This window comes from Malus domestica, chromosome 17 (assembly GCF_042453785.1).
Source record: "Malus domestica chromosome 17, GDT2T_hap1".
In the NCBI taxonomy this organism is placed as follows: Eukaryota; Viridiplantae; Streptophyta; class Magnoliopsida; order Rosales; family Rosaceae; genus Malus; species Malus domestica.
Window position 1 is genome coordinate 10528102 of NC_091677.1, and position 21416 is coordinate 10549517.

General features: G+C 38.5%; 2 protein-coding genes and 1 pseudogene across 2 annotated transcripts; 1 reads left to right on the top strand and 2 right to left on the bottom strand.

The window, feature by feature from the left end:
* The first annotated feature begins 371 nt into the window (after positions 1–371).
* LOC103405070 (probable cinnamyl alcohol dehydrogenase 1) lies at positions 372–19469 on the top strand. Its single transcript, XM_008344040.4, has 7 exons — positions 372–564; positions 16775–16825; positions 17640–17753; positions 17848–18078; positions 18324–18609; positions 18756–18906; positions 18993–19469. The coding sequence occupies exons 1-7, from the start codon at positions 515–517 to the stop codon at positions 19187–19189; spliced, it is 1080 nt and encodes a 359-aa protein (XP_008342262.1). The 5' UTR covers positions 372–514; the 3' UTR covers positions 19190–19469.
* Positions 1033–2568, bottom strand: LOC139193604 (uncharacterized). Its single transcript, XM_070816974.1, has 3 exons — positions 2536–2568; positions 2176–2251; positions 1033–2092 (listed from the first exon to the last, which is right to left on the bottom strand). The coding sequence occupies exons 1-3, from the start codon at positions 2542–2544 to the stop codon at positions 1071–1073; spliced, it is 1107 nt and encodes a 368-aa protein (XP_070673075.1). The 5' UTR covers positions 2545–2568; the 3' UTR covers positions 1033–1070.
* Positions 6777–11603, bottom strand: LOC139193609 (uncharacterized; annotated as a pseudogene).
* Positions 19470–21416: the final 1947 nt, after the last annotated feature.

Genomic DNA, 21416 nt, shown 5'->3' on the forward strand with positions numbered 1-21416 from the left:
AAAAAATCTCTCGTTCAGGTCAATCATGGCAAATTGAATTAGTACAAATTTTGGCATGAAGAAGTAAGATTCTCTTTCCTTCTAATTTCATTTCCTTCCCTTCTTTTCTTTTATACTTTGCTTTTTATCTTATTATTTTTATAAAATATCAATATAAAATATTGATATGGTTTAAAATGAGTGGGAAGAGAAGATAGAGATTAGAAAATGAAGGAATCGCAAGTCAACCTGTTGAAGGGTACCCAGGTACCGAAGTCATCACTGCGTACGTTAATGGAGGTGATCACGCATGCGCTTGCGTCACCCACAAACCTGCACGTAAGTCTATAAATAGTACAAAGTATCTCTCGTGACAACCAAAACGCAAAAACTTAACCTGTTCACCAAGATAAAAAAAACCCAAAAACCTAGAGCAAAACGACTTTTTTCTCAACAATCTCCTTAATTTCTTCCCAATTTCTGTGGAGCCCTCTGCATATTTACAACAAATTATTAAGGTTCCCAATTATTAAGCATGAGCTCACAGACGAGTAGTGACACTGTCAATGGAAACTGCTTGGGATGGGCTGCAACCAAGGAAGAAAATATCGGTAATATCGGAAATATCGGTAGTCCGAAAACACGGAAATATCGACGGAAATATCGGTAAAATATCGATATCGATAAAAATTACATGGAAACCACGGAAATTGTAAGAAAAACTTGGAAATTTTTATTGAAACTTTGTAGGATGTTTATTTAGTCAATTATCTATTAGTTTATCACAAAAAATTGGAAGGAAATGCATTGCATGATGGATTTAACATTATCAAGTTGATTATATAGCAATCTGACAAATATTGTGAGTGTAGAAAATATGTAGTAATTAATGAAAGAAGTCTAAACACACCATAATCATTTATATATAATGAATTAGTACAATATTTTACACTTTAGTACCACATAGAGTTCCTATGAGGTTCAAATTTTTCACTATCTTCATCATCTCTATGTGTAGAATGAGTGTATTGTGAAGAGTAGTTATCAAATGATAAATCTCCAAAATAGTTTTGCATGTAATTGTTAATATGTCACCCATATGGATTCGAGATTGGTTGAGGTTGTCCATAAGAAAAATCATTTGAAGATTGAGGCTGGGATTGTTTCCATGAGTCGCTCGATTCCATCCCAACATGAATGGGATATGAAGGGTAGGGAAATGGTTGGTTATGAGTATAACCATAGTTACTACTTCCCAATCCAACAGAGTCTGAAGTTCTAGATAACGAGTCATCTTCTTGACTTGACAAAATCCCCTTGCCTCTTTCTCTGCGAGTATAGTCCTTCCCTATGGCACCAATTCCTGGTCCTGCCCGCCTACTGCCATGGTCATCATCCTGTGTTGCATGCGTGAAGTTTGCCTCACCAGTGAAGGGGCTCATATATCTGGGAGGTGGTGGTCCATAATAGTTTCCATATCCACCACCACTACCTCCAACTCCACTACCTCCAGCTCCACTATGTCCTTCATCATTCCCACCTCCGGTGGTAGGTGAGTCTCCTGATCTTGTACTAGAGCTATCATTAGTATGAGCACGATGTTGTGGTTGTGTAGGATTGGAAGAAGGTGGAATTCCAGTGTTTCTTGGTCTTGGGTGCAAAAGTTCTTCGAAAGAGTCAGAGCTGCTAGATCCCACCTCCTCCTCTAATACTCTTTCTACATTTATCCCTTCATTACGTGCTTCTTCAGCAACTCTGGGAGCTGGGTTGCCTTCATCATCATCTAAATGAAGAGGTCTAATCCATTGAAAAAGTTGGTTACCCTCCGTATCATCATCTTCACCAACAATATCAAACACATCTAGTGGGTCACCACGGTCGACATGATCGATTTCTGCTTCCTTATCTCGAATTTGAAGCTTCATGTTGTAGTAGCAATAAACTAATTTTTCCAAGCTACTATGAGCCAACTTATTTCTTTGCTTTGTGTGTATGAGTGCAAATGTGCTCCAATTTCTTTCACAAGCAGATGAGGAAGCTGTTTGTGATAATACTTTTATTGCTAACTTTCTCACAGTTGGTGCATCGGTCCCATACATGATCCACCATTCAGCTGCAATGAAAAATAATGTTGATAAGCCTAATAACTCCAACAAATTATATTATAAACTTATAGTGAAATATGTTTATACTCACTAGGAGACATATTTGTTCGAGCAGCAACTGATGTTGGTTCTCCAAATGTTCTTCTTGCATCTTTAAACCATGTTAGCTGAATACAATAAATTGTGTTAGTTTAATCCAACAAAGTAATTATTATAAATTAAGTAATTGTGTACCTCATTTCCAAATTGGCCAACTGCTGGTGATGCAGGGTCTAATTTAGAGTATACATTATGTACAGCACGTATAAGGTCACCATCATCTCCAACACCGGGTCTGTATTGGTATCAGGGATTCAAATAATATGCTGTTCAAAGAAACACATACTCTAATAAGAGAAATAATACTTATGCAACTAAAGAAATGAATTGCAAATTATGACATAATTTATACCTGCTGCATGCAAATCGTGGTATAATGTTTTATACCATCGGTCTTCAATTATTTTTATGACCCACCTTGCACCATGTTTTCTTTCCAATTCATCCTTCACTACACGCATCAACTCATATACTGCCCCCATAGTAGGATACACTTCTGTGTCAACGATCCGTAAAACTTTGTAAAGAGGTTCAAACACTTGACACACATGTTCTGTTTGAGTCCAAAAAGCATGATCAAGCACTATACTTTCCACCATACGACCTGTATTTGAGCGGCTGAAATTGTGGTTGGCCCAATCGTCACTAGTGAATAGTTGCTTCAACCCTGCTTTCTTCTTGAGTAGGCTGTTTAATGCAATATAGTTGGTGGCGAATCGAGTGGTAGCTGGACGAATAATTTCTCCTCTGCAAAATTCACGCATCTTTGCCAACAACCAACCGTGATTGTAAATATAATTTGTGATCGTTCTAGCTCTTTTGACCACAGTAGCAACATTCTCTATCTTCCCCATTGCCTCAAACATGAGATCAATACAATGTGCTGCACATGATGTCCAAAACACATTATGATGCTTCATTAACTTTTTTCCAGCTTTGACAAATGCAGAACCGTTGTCGGTCACGACTTGGACAACATTATGCTCTCCCATCTCCATGATTACATCCCTCAATAATTTGTAAATATACTTGTAATTCTTTATATGGTCTGAAGCATCAACAGACTTCAAAAAAATTGTCTTTCCCTTGGAGTATACCATGAAGTTGATGATAGATAATCTGGTCGGGCCGGTCCATCCGTCACACATGATTGTGCAACCATTAGTTTCCCACTTTGACCTCAACTTGTTAACATACTCGCCAATGTCTTTATACTCCATATCCAAATATTTGTTTCTTATCTCATAGGGAGTGGGAGGTTGTACTCCAACACCAGCCTGTTGACATCCCACTACCATATTTTTGAAATGATGTGATGATGCCTTCGCAGCAGGGACATTTTCATAGATAAAGAACTTGCTAATTAGACGCCCCATTCCCTCCTTCACATTACCTCCCTTGAAATAACTCCAAACACTCTTTTGACGTGCGTTGGATGACTTATATAAACTTGGGGCTATTGGTGGTGTTGGTTGTGATTCTCTAAGACTGCCTCCCCGTCTCATTTGTGCACCACCACTTGTCCCGGAACCTTGTCCCCTATTAGGAATTTTATGAAGGTGTTCTCTTTCCCATGCTGACTGTTTGGAGGCGCGTAATGCTTGTTTCAAACTGCGTCGTTCTTCAGGTCCCATGTCATCATCACATTCGTCCTCATCGTCATCATCATCACTGTCAACCGCTTGGCCATAGACTTCTCCCCGTAGCCCAGCTCGAATATTTTCCATTCCCTGTGTTATCTTTTCCTTCTGCTGTTTTTTATTTTTTAATAATGTGTTGATGAATGCCTTCACTTCTGGGGGGACATTATCGCATCGTTGGACATTTTTTGATGGATCTAATCCACTAAGATGATACTTCAGTCGTGTCACTCCGCCACTCTTCATTACCCGACCACAATATTTGCAAATTGTGCCATGTTTGTTTCCGTCTATTGGGTCTCCATGTTCCCAAGCTGGATCACGTTTACTGGACATCTTAAACGTACCTATATTTATTTTTCATGAAAATTAGACAATTATTTTTTGATAAAAATAAGAGAACCTAAATAATAAAGTTATTCTACAGAAGAATTAAATACAAAGTAAAGAAAATGATTGTAAAAATTTAAGTAATTATACAAATAATATGGAATAATAAAACCTAATATTAACGAATAATAATCCAATTTGATAATTGACACACCCTAACCTGAAGACTAGGACGTGCTGGCCGTCACGTGAGCGTGACGTAACCATAAATGCAAGCGGAAACGATTAAATAATAAAATACGAGTCAACGAAAACCACTAATTGCAGTTATTTACAACCTAGCATTCTATGTGCATAAGAGTGTACTAAACACACATGAACAGAGCATAAGCGTCTAGGTGCAGTCAAGTAGGACCATAACTAATTTACAACACCCTCGGGTGAATCCTACATTTATTTAGACTGTCAGAACGCCGAAGTAGTCCTCGTAGGCCACCAACACCTCAACTATCAACTAGAACCTGGAGGGGCGAAAAATAGAAAACGTGAGTGGGCGAAAATAAAGCTTTTCCAAATCATTTCATAAATCCACATTTATAACCCCTTTTTGAAAACCTGTATACTTTCCCAGAAAATAGTATATAGCATATATAAATCTCAACCATCTCGATCATCAATGTTATAACAGATTCAATAAAGAATGTACCATGCCAAATTCAACAGTTTAGTATGAATGCATTGACATAATATAAATCAGGTAAAAGAAAGTAATCAATCGGAGGCCCTCTAATGGCCCTAAACGATTGAACCTAGAGCTCAAAATCTATCATTCTCACTCTGCCGGAGTCACCTCTGTGACCTGTTCGGCCTTCTGCACATAAGTCGGAACCACCTAATGTAGTCTGTACGACTTAATGGTTAATATTACGCTCTAGTGCTTTTCTCATCAATCATCTGTACACATAATCTAAGGTCACCCACCAGTCGAAATCTCACTAACACTCTACGACTGGCCCGTCGCACCCACTCCGCGTGGACTGTGCGACCAGCATCTACTTGGATCCAAGGCGAGCGTGCGATGCGGTGAATACTATAAGCACTAAACCATGGTGCAGGATATGAGCTCAATATATATCATCATCATCATAACAGTAATTAAATACTCACCTGATACTCACCTGTGCGTCCACAGCACCATCTTACATATATGCATCATACGACAGTTCATAATATTCATAACATTCTATGCATGGCAATCAAATCATATTTCATTTCATTTCAATATACTTTTCATTTAATTTTGATTTCTGGGGAAATCGAGTATATAGGTATATATATAAAAACAAATGCCCACTCACTGGTATGTCGCCGGGTCGTAACCCCCTTGACGCCCCTGGATGTGCTCGTCCTCGTTATAAGTCCCACCTAGAAGTGAAATAACTAAAAACGTCATTTAACGCACAATTAACGCACCTAAACCAAACTAGGTAATTAATTCTTCATACGATACTCAAATTGGGTATATGAATATACCACGGTGACCTACACAATCTCAGGATCATCCCCATATTTTTAAAATAATTTTTGGACCCTTCACGCGCCCCCACGCGCCTGAAATGGCACGGACCTACGCGCCCCCCACGCGCGGCCACGTGACATGCATGCTGACGGCACAGTAACGGCAGTTAGGAATATTCCCGGAATATTCCGTTAAAAAATAACGGTTTCCGTTAAAGTTAACTAACGGCGTTAGCATATTCCGTTAAGAATAACGGAATATGCCGTCGTCTTCTCCGATTCACCCTCGCCGGACTCCGGTCACCGGAAAACTGGGAAAAATTTCTAATTAACTATTCTCACTCGTTTTTCGTCCATTTTTCTCGAATTTTATACCAGATTGAAGCATTTAACATGTACAATCACGTTGGAAGGGTTTTAAACACTAAAAATCACGGGATCATACCTTCCAAAAATTCCAAAAATCGGCCAAACGTCGAACTCAACGATCCCGACGTCCAAAACTTCCAAACGTTACACTCCGAGCATCCTTGGAACTTCCTAAGACTCGTTGTGATCTTGTTTTAACCTAAAACGTAACCATTTAAAAGATCATGAACAGTGTCATTTCACGGGGCTTTAAAAACTAGGGTTTTTCGAAGTGAAACTCACCTGAATTTGGTATCCCCGTGTTCGTGAAGTCCTCAGGATCACGATGGTAGTCTTAAATTGAACGTTCGTGGAGGTTTGATTGAGGTTGTGTGTGAGTCCGTATGTTCGAGAGTAAGAGAGAGAGAGAGTGAAAGTCTGAAATGGAAGAAGAAGAGAGAGAAGGAAAGGTTACGGGTTTTAGGGAATGTTTTGAGGGTATGAGGATCCCACCTTAACCCATACAATAATATTAACACTTAAAATAAAATCTAAGCCTAAGTTCTTAAGCTACATAACAAAATAATTAACCAAAAACTATGGCTTAGATAAGATCCAACATTATTTTTACACACCTTGTCACGTTTAGGGATATTTTAGTACTTTCACGTCCTCGGAATTAAAATTCTGGGACGGGCTGTGACAATCTCCCCTCCTTATAGAATTTCGTCCCCGAAATTCTAGTCACCAACCAGCATCAAAACTCATAAAATAGCCTCGGATACATATCTCTCATCCGTTCTTCTGTCTCCCAAGTAGCTTCTTCCGCTGAATGGTTCCTCCACAATACTTTTACCAAGTTCACAGTCTTATTCCTCAGAGTCTTATCTTTCCAATCCAGAATAGTCACTGGTTCCTCGTCGTACGTCAAATCCGGATTAATTTCCAATGGTTGAGGAGGAATCACATGTGAAGGATCTGAAACATAATGCCGAAGCATCGAGACATGGAACACATTATGTACCTTAGACAACTCTGGAGGTAGCTCCAACCTGTAAGCAACTTCACCAATCCTCTCAGTGATCTCATAAGGTCCAATGTACCTGGGACTGAGCTTTCCTTTCTTCCCAAATCGAACCACACCTCTCCAAGGTGATAATTTCAAAAATACATAGTCGCCCACATTATACATTCTATCCGTGGTATGTCGATCCGCTAGGCTCTTTTGTCTATCCTGGGCCGTTTTCAGGTTAGTCTTAATCACCTGAATATTCTGAGTAGTCTCATCCACAATCTCTGGGCCCTCAAGTATTCTTTCACCGACCTCTGACCAACATAATGGCGTACGGCAAGCTTTTCCATAAAGCGCTTCAAATGGAGACATTCCAATACTCGAATGAAAACTATTATTATAGGCAAACTCCATCAAATCCAAGCGATTATGCCAAGAGTCACCAAATTGCATCACAGAGGATCTCAACATATCCTCGAGTGTCTGAATAGTTCTCTCTGACTGACCATCTGTCTGTGGGTGATAAGCTGTACTGTAAAGCAATCTAGTGCCCAAAGCTTCTTGAAAAGCTGTCCAAAACTTAGAAGTGAATCTTGGATCTCGATCAGAAATAATATTCATTGGAACACCATGATACTTTACAACCTTCGATATGAATAACTTAGCCAACTTATTTAAAGGATACTTCTCCCTTACTGGAATAAAATGTGCTGATTTGGTAAGTCGATCTACAACCACCCAAATGCCATCAAAACCATTTTGTGTACGTGGTAGCTTATACACAAAATCCATCGTTATGTTCTCCCATTTCCACTGGGGAACAGGGAGTGGTTGCAATCTCCCAAACGGCTTCTTTCTTTCAGCCTTAACCTGCTGGCAAACAATACACCTACTTACATACTCCGCAATCTCCCTCTTCATACCCGGCCAATAGTAAAATGGTCGAATGGTATGATACATTTTAGTTCCCCCTGGGTGCATAGCATAAGCCGAACAATGTGCTTCATCCAAGATTTCTTTCTTCAGTTCCTCATTATTAGGCACATACATCCTGTTCTCTTGCATAAGCATACCATCTGATCCTCGGATCCTGAGATCTTTCTTCTTCCCTTCCTTTCTTAAACTAACCAATTCTTGAATTTCTTCATCCCACGATTGAGCTGCAAGCACCCGATCAATTAAAATTGGCTTGACTTGAAAATTGGCAAGAAAAGCTTCACTTTGCTCTTCCAATTCTAACTCTACTCCAGTAGATCTCAACTCTGTCAGAAGAGGAACACGACTGGCATATAAAGCGTTAAGTCGCCCTTGAGGTTTCCTACTCAGAGCATCAGCTACCACATTTGCACGACCCGGATGGTACTCAATCGTGCAATCATAATCACTTAACAATTCCAACCATCTTCTCTGACGAAGATTAAGATCATGCTGCGTGAAAAGGTACTGAAGGCTTTTATGATCTGTAAAGATCTTACATTTCTCGCCATAGAGATAATGTCTCCAAATCTTCAAAGCAAACACAATAGCTGCCAACTCAAGATCGTGAGTCGGATAGTTTCTTTCATGAGTCTTCAACTGCCTAGAATCATAGGCAATCACTCTACTATGCTGCATCAAAACACAACCCAAACCATTCAAAGAAGCATCACTGTAGATCTCGAAGTTACCATTATCATCAGGAAGTACTAACACCGGTGCATGAGTAAGGCAATGTTTCAATTGCTGGAAACTTTGCTCATAACTTTCATCCCATTCAAACTTAACATCCTTTCTGGTTAACTTCGTTAATGGCAGGGCAATCATAGAAAAGTCTTGAACAAACCGTCTATAATAACTTGCCAAGCCAAGAAAACTCCGCACCTCAGTGACCGTTCGAGGTTGTTCCCAACTTTCCACTGCTGCTATCTTTTGAGGATCCACTTGAATTCCCTGAGCTGATACCACATGTCCCAAAAATGCCACTTGATTCAGCCAAAACTGACATTTACTAAACTTGGCATATAATCGGTGTTCCCTCAATTTCCTTAACACCAAGTTAAGATGTCGAATATGGTCTGATTTCGACTTAGAGTATACCAGGATATCATCAATAAAAACAATAACAAACCTGTCAAGATACTCCTGGAATACTTCATTCATCAATCTCATGAAAGCTGCAGGAGCGTTTGTCAATCCAAATGGCATAACCAAAAACTCATAATGCCCATAACGAGTCCTGAAAGCTGTTTTATGAACATCCTCCTATTTAATCTTTAATTGATAATACCCAGATCTCAAATCGATCTTAGAAAACACACAGGCACCTTTGAGCTGATCAAACAAATCATCTATACGAGGCAAGGGATAACGGTTTTTAATCGTTACCCGATTCAATTGCCTGTAATCAATACACAATCTCAAAGTTCCATCCTTCTTTCTCACAAACAACACCGGAGCTCCCCAAGGTGAAGAACTAGGCTGAATGAAACCTTTATCAATTAACTCTTGCAATTGAATTTTCAACTCTCTTAATTCCGCTGGTGCCATTCTATAAGGAGTCAAAGAGATAGGGTTCGTACCTGGAAGCAATTCAATCGAAAACTCCACATCTCTATCTGGGGGCAATCCAGGCAAATCATCTGGAAATACATCAGGATAGTGTCTGACTACTCCGACTTCCTCCACACTACTGGGAGCAACATCATTCAAAACCACATGTGCCAAGTATCCCTGACAACCCTTGGATAACAATTTCTTCGCCCTTATGGCTGAAATAACACCATGCCTCACCCCACTTCTTTCACCCACAAATGTAACTTCGGGTAGTCCAGGACGAAGAAAAGTAACTGATTTCCCGTAACAATCTATATGGGCGCGATTATAATGCAACCAATCCGCCCCTAAAATCACATCAAAATCCACGATGTCTAACGGGATAAGATTAGCAGGCATAATGACATTATCTACCATCACTGGACACCCAGAGTAAAAACTATCAACATAACATTTATCCCCTCTAGGCATAGCAAATTCTAAATCAAACCCTAGAGGTGAAGGATGAGGTTGTGTCATTTGAGCAAATGTATGAGAAATCACAGAGTGTGTAGCACCACAATCAATCAAAACTCTAGCAAAATGACCAAGAACATTCAACGTACCCATAATCAAGTCTGGATGGTTCTGAGCATCTTGCAGCGATATGTGGTTAACACGTCCCTGAGCTGGCTGTCGTCCTCCACGACCTCTGCCACTCTGGTTACCTCGTCCCTGATGAGTACGTCCTTGACCTGCCTGGGCAGGCGGCCTAGACGGCCCTGCACTACTAGCAGCAACTCCGCTCTGTTGGGGCTGACCCCCCTGATACCACTGAGATCCGCTAGCTGGCATAGACGGATATGAAGTATAACCTCCTTGATCCTGAGAATATCCACTCTGAAAATAAGGATCCTGGGAATAGTGATACTGTCCCAGAGCATAAGGAGCAGCATCACCCTGATAGTGATAAGCACCACCACGACCAACCTGGCCATAACTGCCTGAATTAAAGTTCTGTTGAGTCGGTACTGGTGTTGGCATAACAGGTTGCTGGGGCCTCTGCTGATTCTGGGGACAATACATAGCTCTATGTCCTGTCTGACCACATGTAAAGCATGCACCACTGAGTCTCCTACATTCCCCATGATGTCGGAAATTACAACGGCGACATAACGGAGGACTCGAACTACCAGCACCACCAAAGCCTCTCTGACAAGAAAATCTAGGTCCATTACCAAACCTACCACCTCCTCTCCTCGGACCTGTGGCACTAAATCCACCACTGGAAGAACTCGAACTCATTCCACTTTTCTTGAAATTCTGCGTCTGACGAGGTCCTGGAATGGAAATACTCTTACCTTTATCATTTTTCTTCTGACCATCACCCTTATCCTCGTCATCCCCACTGTCCGGAAGATTATCAGAGTCTTCCATCCGGACCAGAATCTCAAAATACTCATGATAATCGGCACAGGGAAGTGCATTGGCAAACGTTCTGTACTTCTTCTTAGATCCTAACTTGAAACGACGAAGCATTTCTGCTTGATTACCCGCTAAATCAGAATCATAACGGGATAAATCAGTAAACTTCCTGTAGTACTCATGTGCAGACATATTTCTCTGCTTCAGCCTGGTGAATTCCTGTTTCTTGCGATCTATATATTCCGGAGGAACAAATCTCTTCATAAAATTTTCCTTAAATACCTCCCATTCGGCTGCCCTTTCAGGTGCCATGTGCCTCGACTGATTTATCCACCACGCCGCTGGCTCACGGCCCAAAAACCAGGTGGTGGTCTCCACCCATCTATTAGCTGGCAGGTTTCCCTGACTTTGCATCACTTGAAAGGTCTGCTCAATCCGATCCAACCACTTTTCTGCCCCCTCATAACCTTCATTTCCCTCAAAGGTTTCCAATTTCAGATTATACATCGTCTCTACGGGCGTTCTCTGAGGAGGACGGATATTAGCCTGAAAAGCCTGAGCCAGTGCTTCCCCTAACTGGGCTATATCGGGGAAATTAGGCTCAGCAGCACGGCGAGGATCTTTACGAGGCGGCATAATTCTGACAGAAAACATCAAAGAATCAATAGAAGAACTCATTAGTTATACAGGACTGCAACCTATGCTCTGATACCAAACTGACACACCCTAACCCGAAGACTAGGACGTGCTGGCCGTCACGTGAGCGTGACGTAACCATAAACGCAAGCGGAAACGATTAAATAATAAAATACGAGTCAACGAAAACCACTAATTGCAGTTATTTACAACCTAGCATTCTATGTGCATAAGAGTGTACTAAACACACATGAACAGAGCATAAGCGTCTAGGTGCAGTCAAGTAGGACCATAACTAATTTACAACACCCTCGGGTGAATCCTACATTTATTTAGACTGTCAGAACGCCGAAGTAGTCCTCGTAGGCCACCAACACCTCAACTATCAACTAGAACCTGGAGGGGGCGAAAAACAGAAAACGTGAGTGGGCGAAAATAAAGCTTTTCCAAATCATTTCATAAATCCACATTTATAACCCCTTTTTGAAAACCTGTATACTTTCCCAGAAAATAGTATATAGCATATATAAATCTCAACCATCTCGATCATCAATCTTATAACAGATTCAATAAAGAATGTACCATGCCAAATTCAACAGTTTAGTATGAATGCATTGACATAATATAAATCAGGTAAAAGAAAGTAATCAATCGGAGGCCCTCTAATGGCCCTGAACGATTGAACCTAGAGCTCAAAATCTATCACTCTCACTCTGCCGGAGTCACCTCTGTGACCTGTCCGGCCTTCTGCACATAAGTCGGAACCACCTAATGTAGTCTGTACGACTTAATGGTTAATATTACGCTCTAGTGCTTTTCTCATCAATCATCTGTACACATAATCTAAGGTCACCCACCAGTCGAAATCTCACTAACACTCTACGACTGGCCCATCGCACCCACTCCGCGTGGACTGTGCGACCAGCATCTACTTGGATCCAAGGCGAGCGTGCGATGCGGTGAATACTATAAGCACTAAACCATGGTGCAGGATATGAGCTCAATATATATCATCATCATCATAACAGTAATTAAATACTCACCTGATACTCACCTGTGCGTCCACAGCACCATCTTACATATATGCATCATACGACAGTTCATAATATTCATAACATTCTATGCATGGCAATCAAATCATATTTCATTTCATTTCAATATAATTTTCATTTAATTTTGATTTCTGGGGAAATCGAGTATATATGTATATATATAAAAACAAATGCCCACTCACTGGTATGTCGCCGGGTCGTAACCCCCTTGACGCCCCTGGATGTGCTCGTCCTCGTTATAAGTCCCACCTAGAAGTGAAATAACTAAAAACGTCATTTAATGCACAATTAACGCACCTAAACCAAACTAGGTAATTAATTCTTCATATGATACTCAAATTGGGTATATGAATATACCATGGTGACCTACACAATCTCAGGATCATCCCCATATTTTTAAAATAATTTTTTGACCCTTCACGCGCCCCCACGCGCCTGAAATGGCACGGACCTACGCGTCCCCCACGCGCGGCCACGTGACATGCATGCTGACGGCACAGTAACGGCAGTTAGGAATATTCTCGGAATATTCCGTTAAAAACTAACGGTTTCCGTTAAAGTTAACTAACGGCGTTAGCATATTCCGTTAAGAATAACGGAATATGCCGTCGTCTTCTCCGATTCACCCTCGCCGGACTCCAGTCACCAGAAAACTGGGAAAAATTTCTAATTAACTATTCTCACTCGTTTTTCGTCCATTTTTCTCGAATTTTATACCAGATTGAAGCATTTAACATGTACAATCACGTTGGAAGGGTTTTAAACACTAAAAATCACGGGATCATACCTTCCAAAAATTCCAAAAATCGGCCAAACGTCGAACTCAACGATCCCGACGTCCAAAACTTCCAAACGTTACACTCCGAGCATCCTTGGAACTTCCTAAGACTCGTTGTGATCTTGTTTTAACCTAAAACGTAACCATTTAAAAGATCATAAACAGTGTCATTTCACGGGGCTTTAAAAACTAGGGTTTTTCGAAGTGAAACTCACCTGAATTTGGTATCCCCGTGTTCGTGAAGTCCTCAGGATCACGATGGTAGTCTTAAATTGAACGTTCGTGGAGGTTTGATTGAGGTTGTGTGTGAGTCCGTATGTTCGAGAGTAAGAGAGAGAGAGAGTGAAAGTCTGAAATGGAATAAGAAGAGAGAGAAGGAAAGGTTACGGGTTTTAGGGAATGTTTTGAGGGTATGAGGATCCCACCTTAACCCATACAATAATATTAACACTTAAAATAAAATCTAAGCCTAAGTTCTTAAGCTACATAACAAAATAATTAACCAAAAACTATGGCTTAGATAAGATCCAACATTATTTTTACGCACCTTGTCACGTTTAGGGATATTTTAGTACTTTCACATCCTCGGAATTAAAATTCCGGGACGGGCTGTGACAATAATAATTCAATTTAATGAATAATAATCCAATTTGATAAAAAAAAATCCTAATATAAAACATGGTGATGAATAATAATCCAATTTGATAATAATCCAATTTAATGAATAATCCACCAATTTGATAAAAAAAATAATCCTAATATAAAACATGGTGATGAATAATAATCCAATTTAATGAATAATCCACCAATTTGATAAAAAAAATAATCCTAATATAAAACATGGTGATGAATAATAATCCAATTTAATGAATAATCCACCAATTTGATAAAAAAAAATCCTAATATAAAACATGGTGATGAATAATAATCCAATTTGATAATAATCCAATTTAATTAATAATCCACCAATTTGATAAAAAAATAATCCTAATATAAAACATGGTGATGAATAATAATCCAATTTGATAATAATCCAATTTAATGAATAATCCACCAATTTGATAAAAAAATAATCCTAATATAAAACATGGTGATTAATAATAATCCAATTTAATGAATAATAATCCAATTTGATAATAATCCAATTTAATGAATAATCCACCAATTTGATAAAAAAATTTCCTAATATAAAAGAATAATAATCCAATTTGATAATAAAAAAACCTAATATTAATGAATAATAATCCAATTTGATAATAAAAAAATCTAATATTAAAGAATAATAATCCAATTTGATAATAAAAAAAAAACCTAATATTAATGAATAATAATCCAATTTGATAATGAAAATGGTAAGGGAAATAAAATAATAAATAATATTAAACATATTAAAATTATCCTAGGGAATAATTATACAACATTACTTAATTACTTAAAACAATTAACATTAACATTACTTAATTACTTACAAAAATTAACATGCAAGGATTAATTACTTAAAAAGATTAACATACGAGTCCACACAAATTTATTTGTTGTTGTATAAATTACAATAATATAAATTTAAGTTTGTAAACTTACCTTAAATATGGAAGCCTTTGTGTTCAAGCTTTGGAATGGATCTGGAATGACTTTGAAAATGGTAAGGAAAATAAAATAATAAATAACATTAAACATATTAAAATTATCCTAGGGAATAATTATACAACATTACTTAATTACTTAAAACAATTAACATTAACATTACTTAATTACTTACAAAAATTAACATGCAAGTATTAATTACTTAAAAAAATTAACATACGAGTCCACACAAATTTATTTGTTGTTGTATAAATTACAATAATATAAATTTAAGTTTGTAAACTTACCTTAAATATGGAAGCCTTTGTGTTCAAGCTTTGGAAAGAATCTGGAATGATTTTGAAAATGGTATGGGAAGAAGAAGAAACGAAATTTCTGTGAATGCTTCTGATACTCCACTGGGTGAAAGAATGTAAGTATATAACAGACATTGACACTGTTTTGCATGTGAAAGACTCTTACTGACTGTCACACGATTTCATTATGAAAGCAGTATTATTTGTTGTCCATGTTCTGAAATTGCAAAAAGTTATTTGGATCATTGGATCAGAGAGCTAGACATAGGTTTGGAATGATTTGGTTTTGAATAATTTGGAGCATTGGATGATTTTTTTTTCTTACATGCCACCACTCAGACAGTAAAAAAGAGTGAAGAACTCACACTCCACCACACACACACTTCGAGACCCCCCACACCACACCACACACGTACACCACACACGGAGCTCAGTCTCTCTCTCGATCATTCATTTCCCACTACCATATTCTCGAATCCTCTCAATCTCTCTCTTCTCTCTTCTCTCTTCTCTTTCTCTGAGGTCTGAGCCTTCGTTCTCACTGAGAACTTCTCAGTCTTCTCCCTCCCTTCCCCCTTCTCCAGTTCTTCCACACACACACAGAGACATCATCTCTCAAATCTCGATCCATCTCTCGATCCTCCTCGTCCGTGTCTCCGTGTCTCCCTCTGCTCCTCCCATCTCACCCGCCCTAAACCCAGCCGTCGACACCACTCGATAACCGCCTTCTAAACCACCTTGATCCATGGAGATCGACCGGAAATCATCGTAGTCCCAGCCGTCGACACCACTGAGGAGCACGACGTTGTCCCAGCCGTCTTGGATTCGTGAGGAAGACGATGTTCCTAGGCTCATACTTCTCTTCTTCTCGGCTTTTACTTTAAATTTTTGTACATATTTCAATTTTTCTGCATGTTGCACCTTTGTTGTACTGAAATCGATTTTAGGGATTTAGGAATTAGGGTTTCTATTTTTGTACAGATTGCGATTTTTCTGCATGTTGCTTGATTTTTGTACTGAAATCGATTTTAGGGATTTAGGAATTAGGGATTCAGTTCATTTGCTTTGAATTCGAATTTGGGGATTTAGGGATTCGGTTAATTTGCTCCGGCGTTCTTCTCGGCTTGTAAATTACAATTTTTGTACAGATTGCGATTTTTCTGCATGTTGATTTTTGTACTGAAATCGATTTTAGGGATTCCTGTATTGTAGATTCAGTTCATTTGCTTTGAATTAGAATTTGGGGATTTAGGGGTTCGGATTATTTGCTCCGGCTGTGTTCTCCGATGAGTCCATACCAAATATCGCGATAGTTTCGAAAATATCGCGATATTATCGATATTATCGATAATATCGCGATATTCTGCCGAAAACAAGTTGGATAGTTAATAAAATATCGGGGTCCCAAAAAAACGATAATATCGGCGATATTTCGCCGATATTATCGATATTTTCTTCACTGGCTGCAACTGATGAATCTGGAGTTCTCTCGCCGTGCAAGTTTACCCGAAGGTAACTAAATTTTTATCAGTTTAATGTGTTTTTAATACAACAGAAACGGAAAAATGTGAAATGAGTTTAGTTTTTTTTTTCTTTTTTTTAGAGTACATCGATATTTTTAGAAAAGAGAAATTCGGCTAAATCATAAAATGGGAAGCCTAATTTAGTATTGAATTCGTCGTCTACAAGATTCAAACTTAAGACCTCATTTTCGAATGAAGAGAAATATTACCAGACTGTAATATCGAGTGGTTGTGAACTGAGTTATATATGTACGTTATTGGATGGCTAGAAAAGCGTAACTTGCAAGACTAGCCATAATTAGGCATACAACTCACATAAAATACATATTGTTCTTGTATTAACTAGAGACAACGACCATTACGTCAACGACTAGTAGGCGTGTGTCTATATATATATATATTTTATATTTTATTTTTATTTTTTTATTTATTTGCTTGATTTCACCTGGTTGATACCAAAACTTTAGTGGTATTCACTCCTTTGAAGTGATCTGCAAGAAGTAGAAAGAAGTATAGTGCCATTCCTTTTTATAAACACAACGCCCTTAATTTGTTATACTGATATGCAGCTTGTGATATCTTCCCCAAAGTTAGTGGCAATGCAGTCTTTGAAATAATATAAAATTTTGAGGGAAAATAATTAAGAAATAAATCTCTCATCCTTAGGCCTAATAAAGTTCGATGCAGCTAGATCACGAATTGAAATCGGGATACAATTATCTAAAGTACACTAAATGACTTTACATGTTATATATGTAATATTGATAGTTTTAATTAAACAAAGGTTGAATTAATGTATTCAGGAATCTTCAAAACGATGATGTTTCGATAAGAATTACGCACTGCGGAATTTGTTATGCTGATGTGGGTTTTCCAAGGAACAAGGATGGCAACGCCAAGTATCCAATGGTGCCTGGGTATGTCGAATGATTTATTATGTTATATATATGATTGTTATTACATATATTTCCTTGAACTGACCTATTTTGTCTACGATTGATTGTACAACAGACATGAGATTGCTGGCATTGTTCAAGAGGTTGGTCCAAATGTTCACGGCTTCAAAGTTGGTGATCATGTTGGAGTGGGAACTTTTGTTAATTCTTGTAGAGATTGCGACTATTGTAGAGATGGCCAAGAGGTTTCCTGTGAAAAGGGAGCAATTTTCACTTATAACCATGTTGATGCTGATGGCACCATTACAAAAGGAGGGTTTTCCAGTTACATTGTTGCTCATGAAAGGTTAGTATTCTCCATCTCAAATGTAATGTGTCAACCTGTACTTCTGTATCATCATCTGTTATGATATGTTAAATTTATGGTTTTAGATTTTGTGACTGTCGACCCTGCGTATTTGCAATAACTGCAATGCAAGTGCCTAGATTTATAGTGACTACGTAATTAATTGCTTAATGCTTAAGAAATTCAGAAATAGTACGAATCTGTCATAGATGAGGACGTTAACTTTGTTCTTGAAATTATTATAGGTACTGCTTCAAGATACCAGAGGGCTACCCCTTGGCTTCTGCAGCACCTCTGCTTTGTGCCGGCATTACTGTTTATTCTCCAATGATCCGCCATAAAATGAACCAGGCAGGTAAATCACTAGGTGTGATTGGCCTTGGTGGTCTCGGACACTTGGCAGTGAAATTTGGGAAGGCTTTTGGACTAAACGTGACAGTTTTCAGCACAAGCTTATCAAAGAAGGAAGAAGCTCTAAGTCTGCTTGGTGCAGACAATTTCGTTGTCTCATCCAACCAAGAGGAAATGACGGTAAAATTTCACAAGTTGATATAATTGTTTACGACAAAATGATTTGTGCAATTTAGTTTTGTGTACACAAAATTGTTCTTAGCAATGGCATACGAATTTTTATTCATCTGATTTTGTTATATCAACGATTTTTACTGTTTATGCAGGCCCTGGCTAAGTCCCTTGACTTCATCATCGACACAGCATCTGGTGATCATCCATTTGATTTGTATATGTCTCTGCTGAAGACTGCTGGTGTTCTAGTCTTGGTTGGGGCACCAAGCGAAGTTAAATTAAGTCCTATGAGCTTGATTTATGGTATTTTAACACTTTAAATACTCACAGTTTTCATTTTTAAGAAAAGTACTATAGATTTTTTACAACACATATTGACTATTTGTCAGGTATGAAGTCGATTTCTGGTAGCGTAACGGGCGGTACAAAACAGACGCGGGAAATGTTAGACTTTTGTGCTGCTCACAAAATATATCCAAACATAGAAATAGTTCCAATTCAGTATGTGAATGAAGCTCTTGAGAGGCTGATCAAGAGGGATGTGAAGTACCGTTTTGTTATAGATGTCGAAAACTCCCTAAAATGATGAGGAATCGATATTTTTCTTTGAATTCATTGAGAACTTAGTATGAGGATTAAGAAGTTGGTATGTAACAGGGTTGCGGTTAATATTTCAGTTTTTGTTTTTTTTGTTTTTTTTTTTGCTAATAAGGGAGTGTTGCCTTGCTTAGATATTTGTTATACGTGAAAGTGTTTGTACTCGATTTTTAAGCAATATGTGAGTAAGCTAGAACTTCAAAAGATCATATGAAATAAATAAATGAGTTTAGTTATATATCACAATAAATTCTTGTTTTTAGCTTGAATAGATTGGTACCACTACTTGTGTATCGCCCATTGCAACAATGTACTCACGTATCACATGAATGGATTAATTAGAGGAAATTTCATTTTTTTTTCACTTTTATATCTACCTTGAGATTTGATTTCATTTTGCTTTCGGTCCATGGATTAACTAGAGGCAATTTCAGAAGCCCAGTTAAGCAACTGTTCTTCGAGTAGAGGATAGGCAGTCCATGGTAGTAAAACGGGCATTTGGGCTGATATGTCCTGTAATCCTACTATTTATAACTGAGCGCGCCAAAGTTGAATTTATAAATATGCCTCAGAACTTGCAATTTTCTTTCGATTTGCTTGTTCCACTTTCAATTCTTCCCTAGCCCTCTAATTAATTAAAGCGTGACAATTGGCTCTAAACCATCAAATTGTTGCGCAGACTGTAAATAATAGAGCAAAATATGATTTGCGGAAGTGTTTTCTTCTATTGAAACAAGGAGATTTATACAAAGAAGAATACTTGACTTAGAAGTAAATTACCCTACTTTCTAGGTATACAACAGGAAACTAAACTTTATACAAATCAATTACAAAATTGTTTCCCAAACTAAGCCAAGATATCAGGAATGATATCATTGACTTCTCTACACTCCCCCTCAAGTTAGAGAGTGGATGTCAAGAACTCCCAACTTGTGTATAATGGACAAAAGAGATTCCCTTCCCAATGCCTTCATGAACACATCTGCAAGTTGTTGTGAAGAAGGAACAAATCGCGTAACAATAGAACCATCTTGTATTTTATCTCTAACAAAATGGCAATCCATCTCTATATGTCTAGTCCGCTCATGGAAAACTGGATTGGCAGCAATATGAAGAGCTGCTTTGTTGTCACAATGTAATAAGGCCGGTTTTGGATGCAACAATCCCAAGTCCTTCAGAAGATATCGAAGCCATGATAGTTCACAACAAGTTCCAGTCATGGCTCTATACTCGGCCTCAGCTGATGATAAAGATACGATTTTCTGTCTCTTTGATCTCCAAGAAACCAATGAAGAACCCAAGAACACGCAACACCCTGTGGTTGATCTTCGTGTCATAGAACATCCTGCCCAATCTGAATCACAGTATGCATTCAAGGTCAAGTCATTTTTAGAAGAGAAAAATAAACCTTGTCCAGGAGTATTCTTTATGTATTTCAAAACTCGGAGAGCTGCTTCCATGTGTGGACGGCGAGGTTCATGCATAAACCTACTTAGCACATGCATCGAATATGTGATATCCGGCCTAGTAATTGTTAAATAGATCAATCGACCCACCAACCTCCTATACTGTGCCGGATCTTTAAGTAACTCACCATTGTCAGAAAGTTTAAGATTCAACTCCATAGGAAACTCGATTGCACGAGCTCCCAAGAGACCACCATCCTTCAGAATCTCTAAAGCATACTTACGTTGGGAAATGAAAATCCCATTCTTTGATCGTGACACTTCGATGCCTAGAAAGTATTTCAAGTCACCAAGGTCCTTGATTTTGAAACAACTATTGAGAAAATTTTTGAGATCCCTAATGGCATCAGGATCATTTCCAGTGATCAGAATATCATCAACATAAATTAAAAGGGCTGTAAAAGACTTACCTTGTTGCCTTGTGAACAAAGAGTAATCAGCTTTTGATTGAACATAACCAGCACAGTGAATAGACTTAGAAAACTTGGCAAACCATTGCCGGGATGCTTGCTTCAGTCCATATAAGGATTTGTTAAGGCGACATACAAATTCTCCCCCTGTCGCCGAAGACCGAGAAAAGGAAGCATATAGATTTCTTCATAAAGATTACTATGAAGAAACGCATTGTTGACATCAAGTTGATGGAGAAACCAGGAACAGGAAGCAGCAAGAGCTAAGAGGTAGCGAACAGTTGTCATCTTAGCAGTAGGAGAGAAAGTATCATGAAAGTCGATCCCTTCAAGTTGTGTG